At 39.6% G+C, this 14,607-nt stretch overlaps 1 protein-coding gene and 1 long non-coding RNA gene across 4 annotated transcripts in view; one reads left to right on the plus strand and one right to left on the minus strand.

Annotated features, from left to right (window-relative positions):
• Positions 1–1,734: 1,734 nt before the first annotated feature.
• LOC130922566 (uncharacterized) lies at positions 1,735–5,275 on the minus strand. Its single transcript, XR_009064535.1, has 3 exons — positions 5,063–5,275; positions 2,406–2,505; positions 1,735–2,282 (listed from the first exon to the last, which is right to left on the minus strand). It is a non-coding gene; the product is annotated as an uncharacterized LOC130922566 (long non-coding RNA).
• A 1,096-nt stretch (positions 5,276–6,371) lies between these two features.
• pank1a (pantothenate kinase 1a) overlaps positions 6,372–14,607 on the plus strand; it is a 114,120-nt gene continuing 105,884 nt past the window's right edge. Inside the window, exons 1-2 of one of the 3 annotated variants that reach the window (XM_057847394.1) lie at positions 6,372–6,653; positions 7,043–7,334. In XM_057847394.1, the coding sequence (XP_057703377.1) occupies positions 7,067–7,334 (268 nt within the window). In that variant the 5' untranslated portion in view covers positions 6,372–6,653; positions 7,043–7,066. Of the gene's footprint in view, positions 6,654–7,042; positions 7,335–7,362; positions 7,852–14,607 lie in introns of those variants that run through there. The other 2 variants (XM_057847393.1, XM_057847395.1) reach the window with 2 other exon arrangements.

Consider the following 14,607-nt stretch of genomic DNA (forward strand, 5'->3'; position numbering starts at 1 on the left):
TGTTCTCTCAAAATCTCTCAATACATGGCCCCATTCATTCTTTCCTTTACACCAGGGGTGTCCAAACTTTTTGCAAAGGGGGCCAGATTTCGTGTGGTAAAAATGTGGGGGGCCGACCTTGGCTGACGTCTTTTACGTAGAACAATATATTTTAGTTCTGTGACATTCTGTGTGTCACATTTACTTTATAATTTTTTTTAAATTAATAATTTCAACAATCTCGCAACTAGCCTTTGTGGCGTTCTCTTTCGACTCTCAGGCTCTTGCAAAATACTGCTGTGGTGAAATTAAACTAGCTTCAAGTTGCTTCAATTTCTCGCTGCGTATCTTCCCTGTAATCTTGTCGTACATGTCAGCGTGTCTTGTTTGGTAATATCACCTCACATTGAACTCTCTAAAAACAGCGACTATCTCTTTGCAAATGCGGCACACACAAATGTTGCGTATTTTAGTGAAAAAAAATAGTCCAATTTCCACCTATCCTTGAAGTGTTGGCCGTCGAAGTCAACTTTCATTTTTTGTTGTTGTTGTCGCCATTTTAGAAAATTGGAAGTCAAGGGTCACATGGGGTAATGTTGCTTAGAGTACTGCTGCCTTTTAGAGGGTAAATGAGGAGCAGCATTTAGTATGGAAGCTACTTCATTTTCTGGTAGCAGTACTGCTGACCAATTTATTAAGTCTGTGTGCGGGCCAGACGTTATTGAGCTTATGACAGAGGCTGGGGGCCGGATGAAATTTGACTAGGGGCCACATTTGGCCCCCGGGCCGCACTTTGGACATGTCTGCTTTACACAGATCAGTCGTCCTGGTCCCTTTGCAGAAAAACAGCCCCAAAACATGGAAGTTTCCACCCCCATGCTTCACAGTGGGTATGGTGTTCTTCGGATGCAATTCAGTATTCTTTCTCCTCCAAACACGAGAACCTGTGTTTCTACCAAAAAGTTCTATTTTGCTTTCATTTGACCATAACACATTCTCCCAGTCCTCTTCTGGATCATCCAAACGATCTCTAGCGAACCGCAGACGGGCCTGGCCGGACAGCTTCAGCAGGGGGACACGTCTGGCAGTACAGGATTTGAGTCCCTGGAGGCGCATTGTGTTACTGATAGTAGCCTTTGTTACTGTGGTCCCAGCTCTCTTTAGGTCATTCACTAGGTCCCCCCGTGTGGTTCTGGGATTTTTGCTCACCGTTCTTGTTATCATTTTGACTCCACGGGTGAGATCTTGCATGAAGCCCCAGATCGAGGGAGATTATCAGTGGTCTTGTATGTCTTCCATTTTCTAATAATTGCTTCCACAGTTGATTTACCTATTACACGTGTTTTACCTATTGCAGATTCAGTTTTCCCAGCCTGGTGCAGGTCTACAATTTTGTCTCTGGTGTCCTTCGACAGCTCTTTGGTCTTGGCCATAGTGGAGTTTGGAGTGTGACTGACTGAGGGTTGTGGACAGGAGTCTTTTATAGCGATAATGAGTTAAAACAGGTGCCATTAATACAGGTAACGAGTGGAGCCTCGTTAGACCTAGTTAGACCTCATTAGAAGAAGTTAGACCTCTTTGACAGCCAGAAATCTTGCTTGTTTTTAGGTGACCAAATACTTATTTTCCATCATGATTTGCAAATAAATTCTTTAAAATCAAACAATGTGATTTTCTCTTTTTTTCCACATTCTGTCTCTCATGGTTGCGGTTTACCCATGTTGACAATTACAGGCCTCTCTAATATTTTCAAGTGGGAGAACGTGCACAATTAGTGGTTATAAATAAATATTAAATACTTATTTGCTCCACTTACCTCGCTGCGCTCTCCGAGGCGTGCAAATCAAACCGAACACGGAAGCCGCTCCAAGACCAGCGAGAAGACATCAGCTGGTCAAATCAAATTACAACAGTTCGCGTCTGTTAGATGTTAAAAAGGCAAATTATAAGGTAAGGTATCATAACTCAACAAGGAAGTGATCTTACCGGCTCCTGCGTTGCCAAGACGCAGCTGTCTGCTGATTTACAACCGGATGTTACATTGTTTAAATACGCGCAGCATTGGTCCAAACAATACAAAAACAATTTACAATATAGAAATACAAAACTAAATATTGGCCTTTTAGAGATAGAATAGTGGCACATAACGATAAATCGGCGATTCATACAAATAATATATGTTTTTTAAAAAAGTGTTTTTTATTTTTCCTCCAGTGCCATTTGCTCCCGAGTCAGCAGAGAGGTGTGCCGTGTTCCAGTCGTGGACCGCATTCCACTAATTGAGGACCCCGGCTTTTGGTGAACTGTAAATGTTAAATGTGGACATGATTTGAATTATGACAAACTTTCTAATATTGGAAAATATTGTGAATTGTTCAAAGAATGGATCTCATATAGTCATGAAATCCGATTTACACCCCTATTACCTCATTGGCTGCCTTTGTTGGCGCTCATAGTCCAATCCATTTCGACTGGGGGGAATGATGGACTGCAGCGAATGATCACTGGCCTCCAAGTCAAAATGGACTGGAGAGGATAGTAAGGCTGCACCGTCAATGTCACTGAAACATGAGCTTTCACAGCCAGTCTTCCCAGTTTAATGTCTATGTTCGTCAATTGCAGGCAATGAGTTAATGTCCTGATTATGTTAAGGGTTTGTGTTGGGAGAAATGTTTTGTATTCATAAATGTGTCTTCAGTTGATGTGGAAATAATGTTCCTATTGCTTGTTATTATTGACGTATTGTCTTTTGGCCACAAGATGGCAGGATGGGACTTAATTTTCTGAAGTGCTAGTTAAAAGCACGTGTGGCGGATGCGATGCGGGAGTCTTGTTGGCCCGTTGAGCAGACGAGTTGCTGTGTCCGGCCGCTTGTGTCTCTCTGTGAACTCTGAACTCAGCCAGAACACGCACGGCTGTTAAGTGTCTGTCACGCCATACCAAGGGCGTAGGTTTGGTCGCAATATAGACCCTACTCAGATGACATCACAACCACGCCCCCGCGCCATATTGTCCGTCAACTCGTCGTTGATGATGCATTACCGCTACGTAAATTCCTCCTATTATGGCGTGTTTTCTGCTCGTTAACATTAATAATCAAAATGGTGAAGGCGTGTGTGGCGGCCGGTTGCAATAACAGAGAACATAGATGGAGAGACTTGAGGTTCTACCGTATTCCGAGAGACCCGGAGAGGAGAGCGAAATGGACATCTGCAATTCGACGAGAAAACTGGGCTCCAAACGATTACCACAGATTATGTAGTAGTCATTTTATATCTGGTAAGATGCATTTAATATATTTAGAGGGTCTGGGGCTGACATCCACAATCAAGATCATTGCTAGGCTAATCGACGACAACATACCGTTTCAAATTCAAGATGCTTATTTCTTCCACCATCTTTATTTTTTGAATAATATTTAGCTGGTAACAAGTGAAAGAAGCTGGCCTCGTCTACGGATCATCGGTTAAACAGGGGTGTCCAAACTTTTTGCAAAGGGGGCCAGATTTGGTGTAAAAATGTGGGGGGCTACCTGGGCTGATTTACGTAGAACAATACTGTTGAGGTGGTTGCAGCTCAACTTTGCATTCGTAGGAAGAATTTGACGGAGAATAAGTTGTCTTTCAGCCAAAAATCGGCGTATTTAATTTCCACTGACATGCGGATAATCCTCTCTCATTGCTGTCTTCACAGGCAATCCCACAAATCAGTCATCAAAGTCAAACACAAAGAAGTAATAAAAGTAGCACTTCAGACAATTAAGTCCCATCCTGCCATGTGTTAAAGGTTGGTTAACAGATTAATGCATCAGATTCTTACATTTAATTTAAGTAAATATTACAAATACTACAGTATTTGCTCTTATTAGGGCCATATAACTACAAGTTGGTCATTTTTCACCTAAATCAAGATAAAAATGCTTTCAAATAATGTTTTGAACAATATCTATTCTTGAATTAAGAACATCTCTTACAAGTTTTTAAAGCTGATTTTCAGCTAGAAATTTTTCTTATTTCAAGAAAACTAAGTGAGTAAAATGTACTTGAAGCACTAGCAGATAATTTCACTTATTTCTAGTAGATTTATACTGAAAACAATTTTGGGGGGCGTGGGGGGTGGGTTGCAGTGCATATGTATTGGTTTCGGTGGTACACCGTTTGATTAAAGCTTTGTTTTTAAAAACTACTAAAGAAACATTTTGAAAACTTCCAGAATAAGTGTCTGGATTTTATAAGCAAATTTAAATCGCAATATTTAAACCCAGAGGTGGGTAGAGTAGCCAAAAATTTTACTCAAGTAAGAGTACCGTTACTTCAAAATAATACTACTCAAAAGTATGTCATCCAAAAAATGTACTCAATTACAAGTAAAAAAATATATACAGTGAAAAGAATACTCAAGTAAGAGTAACATTTTGAGTAACTGCTTATTTTTGTTTGATTTTTTTTAAACAATGGTATATGAATTGTTGCTATAATGATACTGGACAATAACACATTACATAACCGCATTAAGCCAAAGAAATTAAAAAAAAATTTTTTTTTTTAAATTCATTGAATTCCAATGAGAGAAAAAAAAAACATAAATGAGGCATTATTCGTCCAAAGAGCATGAATGCCCTCTGGTGGAGAAAACAGTTCCTAGTTTTAATAGTTAAGAGTTCCTTCATTATTAGCCTACTAATTAGAAATCAAAATGAGCATATATCCGGTTTTCCTTGGTCAGTTAGTGCCAAATAAAAACTGGGATAGAGGTTGAAATCTGCACTTTCGAATCATGTTGAGAGCAGCGCTCAATATCAAATGCTTCATTTTTTACGGTGCTAAAGACCACATGATTGAGCAGGCTAGCGTAAAGCTAGAACGGCAAGCTTGCGTCTGATTAGTATAATGGAGTCATGTAATTATTTTTGCGACGTCTCATTGGTGAAATCGGTAGAGCTACTTGCTACTACTACAGCTGTTACAGCTACTCGGCATCGCTGGCAAAAACAATAATGTAATTGATCCAGTAATCTCTTGTTTATTTAGCACCTTTGGATAACTTTGAGGGTCCAACTGAATGTAAATGAGTGCTTACTCACCACCACAAAAGTTTCGGGAGCAAAATACTATTTTGAAAATAGTATCAGGGTGAAAAAATTCACAGAACACAGGCTATGAATACGTGTGTGAATGTAGGGGAGGGAGTCAAGTCATCAGCCAATCAAATTTGTAATCAAATGGACTAGCACATTCAGCAGGTGCAGAGGGGTCAATGTAAGTCTGAACATATTGAAAGTACAGTAATTCACTTAATAATGGTAGCGTTAATTCTATCCTTACAACTTGGGAAGACAATTTAAATTACCTATAAAATTGAAGTTGAATAAGGTTGCATAAAAGTTGGTGGGGACAATTTAAGCATCCTGAAAAGTTGGTAGTGACATGTCCCTACCGTCCTTATGCAAACCTACGCCCTTGGGCAAAATGTACACACAAGTTCCGTGGGTGAATTATGTCAAACAATAAAGGGTCACCACACACGTCATCTTTGTTTGACTTTGATTACTTTGATTTGTCGAATGTCGTGAAGACAGCATGAGAGCATGTCAGTGGACATTAAACACACCCAGTTTTGGCTGAAAGAAAACTTACTCTCCGTCAATTATTCCAACGAATGCAACGTTAAGCTGCAACAACCTCCACAGTTTGAACGTCGTGAGGATAAGCGACCAGAAGACGAATGAATATTTTATCTGTGTAAATTACGTTGTAAATTTTTGTTTAACCCCTTGATGCCTGAATTTACATTTTACAAATACTGGTATACATGAAGCATTGAAAGAAAATGCAAATACACAATAGTATTTTAAAAAATTACTAAACATAGTTTGTATTTTTAAATTCAGCTAAGAATGGAAAATTCATTTTTTTCTGAAAAAATAATCATAAAATGTATTATTTATTTTTTTTTGTATTTTCCCCCATGTAGTTTCTATATTTTCCTTTTTTATTATTATTTTTTTTATGTTTAATTTTTTTTATTATAGTGATTATGTTCATTTACTGTACTTATGTATTCGCTAAAACATTTTGGTGTATATTTGTTGAATGTAAGTAAAAGCATTAAGAGGTTAATATGTCCCTTTCTGACTATAATCAGCAATCTGGTTATTTTTGACACATTTTTTCAATTGTTTGCTTCATATTATTTCCTTTAGCAAAGTCTACATAAACATATTTAATAAATGTGTGTCTTGTGTTTGTTTTACTTCAAGCCAACAACATGGTGAAACAGTACAGTGCGTTGGTCGTATTCATTGTGTTATCTTTTGCGTCTTTTCTGCACTGTACTATACATTGTTGCATTGTATCGATCGATATATTAGATTTGCCATTCACTATCAGCAACCTGTGACTGTGCACATCGGTCAGATATGTAGAGTGTTGGTTGGGGGTGCACTGAGCTCTGCATGGGAGGAATGACAGACTGGCTCTTAAAAATAAAGCCCCCCACGCAGCTGCACACTCCCGGCCGAGTGCCTGCTCGCTTGCCAGCGTTGGCAGATAAATGTGTAAGGTGGACCGTGAAAGACGCCGAGGGGATTCGTTTGTACGTTTAGACACGGTTTGGAAAGAAAACCGGTCCAAGGAGGTGAACGGGTTTTTCGGGGATTCGCGCTGACGTCGAAGGTGACGCCGTCTGTCGCCGGTTATTTTTTTTTTCCCTCATCGTCTTGTAATGTAGGGAAATGACCGCGAGTGACCTCGAAGCTACGGTTGTGTTGGTTTCTCGACGGTTAGCCCAGTTGGTGTGTTTCATTTTCAAAGACATGCACCCGCGATTAAAGGCATTCGTTTTTCGTGTTTGGTAAATTTGCGAGAGACTGTGCGGTACGGCTGACCGTGAACGAGCCAAAGCTAATTTAGCTCTCGCGGATGCTTTGCCTTCATACAGTTCTTGCTAACGCGAAGATATGCTAATGTAGCTCGCGGCTAGCTTACCGGTACCCGTACATGCTACAGCGAAACTAGGCCATTTTATCCCCGCCTCGGCTCACTTTGCGCCTCGTAAATGCTAGGCTAGCCTCGCTCCAGCTGCTGCTATGGATAAAGCTAAGTCACTGCTGGACAAGAAGGGGGCGTCGGGACCTCTCCGTGTCAACAACTGCCCGAGCTTGAGGAGCTACAACGGGCACGTTTACGGTTGCGGCGGCCACGGCAGCACGCTCGTCTCTCCCGGCTCAACCAGTGCTGGCCAGTCGGAGAACAACCACCACACGAACCGAGGGGAGGATATTGAGTGCAACGGCTCGCCGGCCAAGAAAAGCAGGCTGCGGAGGAGGACAGAGTCGATGAAGCGGCACAGACCCCGTGAGTGTTTGCCACATTTGAGGGGAAATAATTCCGGTTTTTCACACATTTGAACATTTATTTTCACATAAATGACTTAAAATATTTTTATTACTTATACCGTACTGTGTACTTTCACCTTGCTGGTTTACAGTCTGGTAGCGTTTAATGATTGGTGTTTATATACCCCTGGCTGCGTTTGCCGAAGTCTGACTGGTCGACAGCAGTGGTGGAAAAAGCTCCTGATAAGTGGGCTTGGCTTGGGGCGGCCAATCAGGACTCGATTCTTGTCTCCAGGACGCCGTGAGAATGGGATGTGGCCACGCCCTCTTATTTACCCAACGGTACGGGGCAATGTGAGTGAAAAATCACCCGGTGAAAAACTTAGTGGGGATTTATTAAGTGGAGGATATTGAAAAGTACTGGGTGGCATTCCCACTGGGATGCTTTGCAGTTGTAGTACACTCCTATGACCGGTTTTTATTTGATGAGCAGTTATTTTACCTCACTATGAAGCTCCAAAATCAAAAGAAACCTGGTAAGTTTTCTTACTTTAATTGGATGTGCTCTTGGCCGTTCTCACTTTTGTAATATTTTAGCAAAGTGTCTAGCAATGATACATTCACAGTGTTTAAAGTCTCCATAATGGATGGAGCTTCTTCGCACATCACTGAGCTGAACAGAGCAGGGTTTGTTGTTGTAACTAAACCGGCCCTTATTGTGCAGCTTGCTGAGATTTGCTGCACGTTTAGGGGCTTGGTGATAAATCCGGACTGTCAACATTCCTAACTTGGATGGGGAGGGAGGGGGGATTGCATCATTTTTGTCCTTCCACTCACTCACAAGGAAGATACATTCACATCTTGTTAGAAATTGGAACACATTAACATTGTCTTACACAGGTAGGTTACCCCTAAGGACTAGTCTTAGGTGGTTTCCTGACTCAATATGAGGCAGATGTGGTAAGATCCTGATCATTCGCGCAATTTTGAAATTCATGGACCAAGTTGGGCATAGGCAGGGCACCCAAGGTTTTCATGCTACTGCATCAAGTCTCAAGTAATGATTAGAATTTATCGGACATAGTATCAAACCGCAGAAATGTCAGCGTCCTGTCACGCCGTCTGTTTATGAGTCACGATTTTGGAGTTCTTGTCAATCTAGTCATGTTTTATATTTGAGCAAGTTGAAAAATAATTTGAGTGAAATCAAAATCATAGCTGAAATGCAACAAGTAACAAAAAGTTTGCCCTTTTTTTATTGCAAAGCAGAACAAATACATGATAAAACGCTTTGTATTTAATGACTAATCAATTTGACCTGATTCAGTTTGCACCTGCACTGTCTACTATCTATGCATTTTTTTTCACTGATAGACTGGTTCAATCTTGAAATAAACAATTACTGAATCATTTGTAAGCCACTGATTTTTTTCCCATTGTATAGTTCTAAAATGACACTGATGATTGCTAATAAATTATGCAGGAAATTGGAACTTACCCAAAATACAACAAGTACACTTCCTGGTGATAAATGAGTATTATTTTATACCTTAACAGGCATTGGCAAGGTCCTTGATAAGCTTGTCTTAAACAGAAAGGTGTGAAGAAAAAAAACTGTCTGGCTTATGTAATAATGGTAGCGGGTTAGGATGCAACAATACTCGGTTTTATATTGAACCGTTTGATATTCCCTGTTTGATTCAATACCCAAAAACATTCGATCCAATTGAAAAGGCCCCCAAATTTATTTTCCGACCTTTTTTTTTTTGTGGTCTCTCTCGCTATAATGTCTGGTGCACGGCACATCTTTGCCTTGTAAAAAAAAAAAAAAAAAAAAGCTATGAGAAGGCTCCTCCCTGTTAGCAGCCCCCCCTCTACTCCTCCCCAAAACAGCCTGCAGTGCAGGAGCCGTGGCGCACGAGGATCATTGGTCGTGAGGAAAGACTGAAGCTTAACACTAGAAAACCCAACATTTTTTTTAGCCTTCTGGAAAGCCCAGAAGGGGATCAGATGATCCCCACAACTCTGGGTATCCACAATTAGCATCTGTATATGTGCAAATGAGTGTGTCATTGTCTCGCAAATAGGCCACTCAAGCACACAAGCAAACAACCTTACTCTAACCCACAAGGGTTGGTCAGTTTACACTGACTCTTCCCATGATAGTTTCAGTTATTATTTGAGAGTTTTATTTTTGAATATGGTTTTATTTTATTCACTCACTGCTCTGCCCATTTTTTCTTCTCCTATAGCACACACAGGCAACTTTATGTATAAATTACTGCAATTAAATAAACAAACGCACAGACCATTGCAACGTGTATAAAGTTATAATGAATGAAATAATCAATACATTTGTGACGACAAAAAAATCTCAAATGTTTTGGTCTCACAACCCAACCCAAGTGTGATCAGCTCTGCCATGTGGCTTTCTGAATGCAAAGTGCTAACTACGTCAAGGGGCGGGGGATGTGCTTATCTTGATGACCGAGCTCGTGTGAGCGAACGACAGTCGACTGGCGGGGTGGATTTGAACAGGAGCAGGAAATTATGGTGGCTGAGAGGTGTCAGGCGAAATGCAAAGTCTCAACACTTTGCAAATAAAAAAAAGCATGAGCCCCAATTGCAAACGCTTTGCAAAAGAAAAAAAGCATGAATGCAAACCGCCACAACACGATCCCCAGTTCCTAAAGCGCGATTGCAAATTGGCAAAAGCACGAACCCTAATTGCCACAACACAACAGCAAATGGTTCGCAGCACGAATGGCTCAGAAGGCAAATGCAAAGACACAGCAGCAAAAATCCCGCAACAGAACAGCAAAATCCCACAACGCGACGGCAAGAGGATGACCTGGAAGTACAAAAAAATTCAGATTAAAAAAAAAAAAAAAAAGGACGACATATTGTATATTGCTGTATGTGCTATCTGACCATCTCTACGGACCTCTGTGAAGTTGGCCCCCTCCCCCCCATCAGACATATTTATATAAAAATGATGTCAATCGTTTGTACTGTAAAAGCTTTGTTAGTGCTGCTTTCGTTCTAGAGATATTTAAAATTCTCTTTGGGTAAATCTGAGGTCAGCTAGCCCCCCATTTCAATTCAGAATTGTGTCTGTCATTTGTGCTAGTTTGTGCTGCAACGGTTTTGTAGATCAGTATTATGCTTTTATTGAGATATTAATTTTAAGTGGTGACGTCACTCGTAACTTTTCCTTAGCTTAGCTCCCGTGGCTAATAGAGCATCACAGAGGTCCGTACAGATAGTCACAAAGCACATATAGCAATATAAAAAGTGTCGTCTTTTTTTTTTTTTAACTTCCGGTCATCCTTGTGCCGAGTCCTTGCTGAGTGAGGCTGCTTTCTCTTTCGCTACTACTACTAGTCAGGCTACTTTCAGACACTTATTTCTTACTTGCCTACTGTAGGTTGATAAATTTGTAGGTAGATTTGTTTATTTCTTGGTCAAGCCAAAAAATGTTCTTTCAATCAAAATATATATTTTCAATCGAGAAAAAAAAGTCACTTGAATGAAAGCAAAATGTGTTTGAACAAGTCAGGCTGCTGTTTCTTTACTTGCCATTAGCTGTGGAAGGGGGTTGGGCGTCAGGCTACTCTCAGACACTTTTTACTTGACACTAAACTGCTAAACTTCTGAGAATATTTTGATAACAGTATTTTAATAATTCTAATTCATTCGGATGTATTTGTTTGAATACCCTCTACATGTTAAAAAAAAACATTTTTGAAAAGATAGTTAACAATTTACTGTGGATATACATTTATATTCATAGATATTTAGAAATACTACAACTAAGCACACCAAGCAACAGTGGTAACAAGAAAAACACCTCACATGAAATGGCTGGAAAAAAATATGCAAAACTAGTAAATACCACTCTTGGTTCAGAAACAAGCTATCATTCAGGCAACTTTTGCATTCAAACACATTTTGCTTTCATTCAAGTGACTTTTATTTTCTATTGAAAATATATACTTTGATTGAAGGAACCTTTTTTTGGGGTTGACTAAGACATACACAAATCTACCTACAAATTTATCAACCTACAGTAGCCAAGTAAGAAATAAGTGTCTGAAAGTAGCCTGACTAATAGTAGCGAAAGAGAAAGCAGCCTCACTCAGCAAGGTTTTGCCCAACCCCCCCTCAGGTAAAGTAGCCTGACTGAGCCTGTTTCGCCCATCCCCCTCCTCAGCTAAAGTAGCCTGACTGAGCCTGTTTCGCCCCAACCCCCTCTCCAGCTAAAGTAGCTTGACTATCAGACACTTATTTCTTACTTGACACTAACTGCTAAACTTCTGAGAATATTTTGATAAAAGTATTTTAATAATTCTAATTCATTCGGATGTATTTGTTTGAATACCCACTACATGTTAAAAAAACATTTTTGAAAAGATCAGTTAACAATTTACTGTGGATATACATTTATATTCATAGATATTTAGAAATACTACAACTAAGCACACCAAGCAACAGTGGTAACAAGAAAAACACCTCACATGAAATTGCTGGAAAAAAATATGCAAAACTAGTAAATACCACTCTTGGTTCAGAAACAAGCTATCATTCAGGCAACTTTTGCATTCAAACACATTTTGCTTTCATTCAAGTGACGTTTATTTTCTATTGAAAATATATACTTTGATTGAAGGAACCTTTTTTTGGGATTGACTAAGACATACACAAATCTACCTACAAATTTATCAACCTACAGTAGGCAAGTAAGAAATAAGTGTCTGAAAGTAGCCTGACTAGTAGTAGTAGCGAAAGAGAAAGCAGCCTCACTCAGCAAGGTTTTGCCCAACCCCCCCTCAGGTAAAGTAGCCTGACTGAGCCTGTTTCGCCCATCCCCCTCCTCAGCTAAAGTAGCCTGACTGAGCCTGTTTCGCCCCAACCCCATCTCCAGCTAAAGTAGCCTATCGGACACTTATTTCTTACTTGACACTAAACTGCTAAACTTCTGAGAATATTTTGATGAAAGTATTTTAATAATTCTAATTCATTCGGATGTATTTGTTTGAATACCCTCTACATGTTAAAAAACATTTTTGAAAAGATCAGTTAACAATTTGCTGTGGATATACATTGATATACATAGATATTCAGAAATACTACAACTAAGCACACCAAGCAACAGTGGTAACAAGAAAAGCACCTCACATGAAATGGCTGGGAAGAAAATATGCAAGACTAGTAAATACCACTCTTGGTTCAGAAACAAACTATCATTCAGGTTTCATACAATGGTGTAAATATTACATTGAATTTGAAACCATATTTGAATTTGAAACAAAACTAAATTAAACTGAACTAGTGCTCCACATCTGTGTGCATGTGTTGTGGACCCTTCCGTTTGTTACAAGTGTTTGTTTTGTTTGCTTTGCTTAAATTCAATGAAACAAGCTTGATACATCCAAATAATACTTTAACAGCTGATGACCAGTATTATCTACTCTCAATGTGTTTTCTTCAGTCAGAAAAGTGATAGTTGAAAAAAATTAATCACGATAAAAAGTGCACTATTTAGGGGTGTACTAAATAAAAAATCGACACCACTTATTGTAATGCTTGTTCATTGTGTTTCTTCATTTGTAATGTTTGTTTTGTTTTTCAGTTTTGCTAAACGCACTAGTGCACTAGTGCACTTTTTATCGTCGCTTTTGGTTACGTAACAACTGGCCGAACGGACTTATGACGTACGCGAGTGTAAAGAGGTGTCCCAATTCTTAGGGCTGATGTTTCAAGCCCTACACCTTACCCCTACTCCTTACCCCTACCCCTTATTGCTTCGTTTGAAGGGCCGAGGGGTAGAAATGAGATGGGCTCGGCTTGGGGGCGGATCCCAGGGTGTCCCAAAATGGGACACCCTTGGTAGTTTTAGGAAGCACCAAAACCCCTGGTGGTTCTAGTGTAAAGCAACATAGGATAACAATGACAAAACAACCCAAATTTAATTTCTGAAAGATTTATTTGTTCCCATGACACACAGTCCACCAGCAAAAACGAGGCGCTGCCAAATAAAGAAGTGTACGGGAGGGGGGAATGTCTCATGTCTGTCAGAAATGTGGCCGATTGACTTGTGGCTCATGCTGTACGCCTTACCCAGTGATGTGTCAGGATTGTATACAGGGAAGACAAATAGGATGTTTTGCTCATGTGGTAAACCTAGCTGCTAAGAGAGCTGTAGCAATCAACACTGTGCACCGCGTGCTGTTAGCAAATTTTCGGGTGTAGAATCCAAAACAATAGTTTTTTCTCTATCAAGTCAAATGCCCGTTTTACTAAAACAAATATGAAAAATACTCTACCTACCATATGTGCCTGTTTTAGTTATTTATTTTATTTTTAAAGTCAAGTATTGACAAAATGTAGGAGTTTCGTTTGATTCACAAAAGTTTGCCTTAGCCCTAATTCACAAGTTTTTGAATCATTTCAGTAATTTAGACTGAAGACACATCTGCTCAAGGTTCTCACCGCAGTGTACAAATGGATTTACACAATATCGAAACGCTAGGAATACAAAAGGTCCTGCGTATCACTTGAATTATTCCTCTTAGTTTTCTTATCATACACAAGACCCCTGTAAATGATGATATTAAAGGTTAGTTTGTTAATTCAAAAGTAAACAGCAAAAGCAGAGTCATGTTTACAAGCTGTTCAGTAAGCATGGATACGATAGATTAGTCAGCTATTATCCACACACACAAAGTCCTTTAACCTAGATGGACATGAACACACTAGTTTCCAAATCTCTTTGTCACGTCGACCCTTGACTGGATTGTGTGTCTGTGTTGGTGATAAGCCTGACGTATCGGTTGTTAACTGTAAAGAAACAAGCTTGTATAGTGAAGTTTTGCCTTCTTGAAAACTCTGGTGGAAGAAAGCTTTTTCGAAGCAAGTGTCCTTTATGTGATTTTAAACGAAAAGACCAATATTTATATATTTTTTTACCAATTCTTTCACAGCCATTTACATAGACATCAAATCCATTTAAACTTTGTGATTATGTAGCAACTGATCACTGACAGTCTCCCCAGTCAAAATCAATCGGACGTCTAGTGCCATCATTGGCAGACGATGAGTTAATGAAAGTAAAAAAAAAAATTAAAAAAAAGACTCATGGAAGCTTTCATAATGTGACAAGAATTGTGATTGTAAAGCAATGTTCCCTTTAGGATGCGCGCATGCGCAGTCGTGCACTGATGCACATACTCATTGCACAAGAAAATCTATGCAGCGCGCAAAATAAAATTTATTATAAAGGTGTTGTGGCG

This window comes from Corythoichthys intestinalis, chromosome 10 (assembly GCF_030265065.1).
Source record: "Corythoichthys intestinalis isolate RoL2023-P3 chromosome 10, ASM3026506v1, whole genome shotgun sequence".
Taxonomy (NCBI): Eukaryota; Metazoa; Chordata; class Actinopteri; order Syngnathiformes; family Syngnathidae; genus Corythoichthys; species Corythoichthys intestinalis.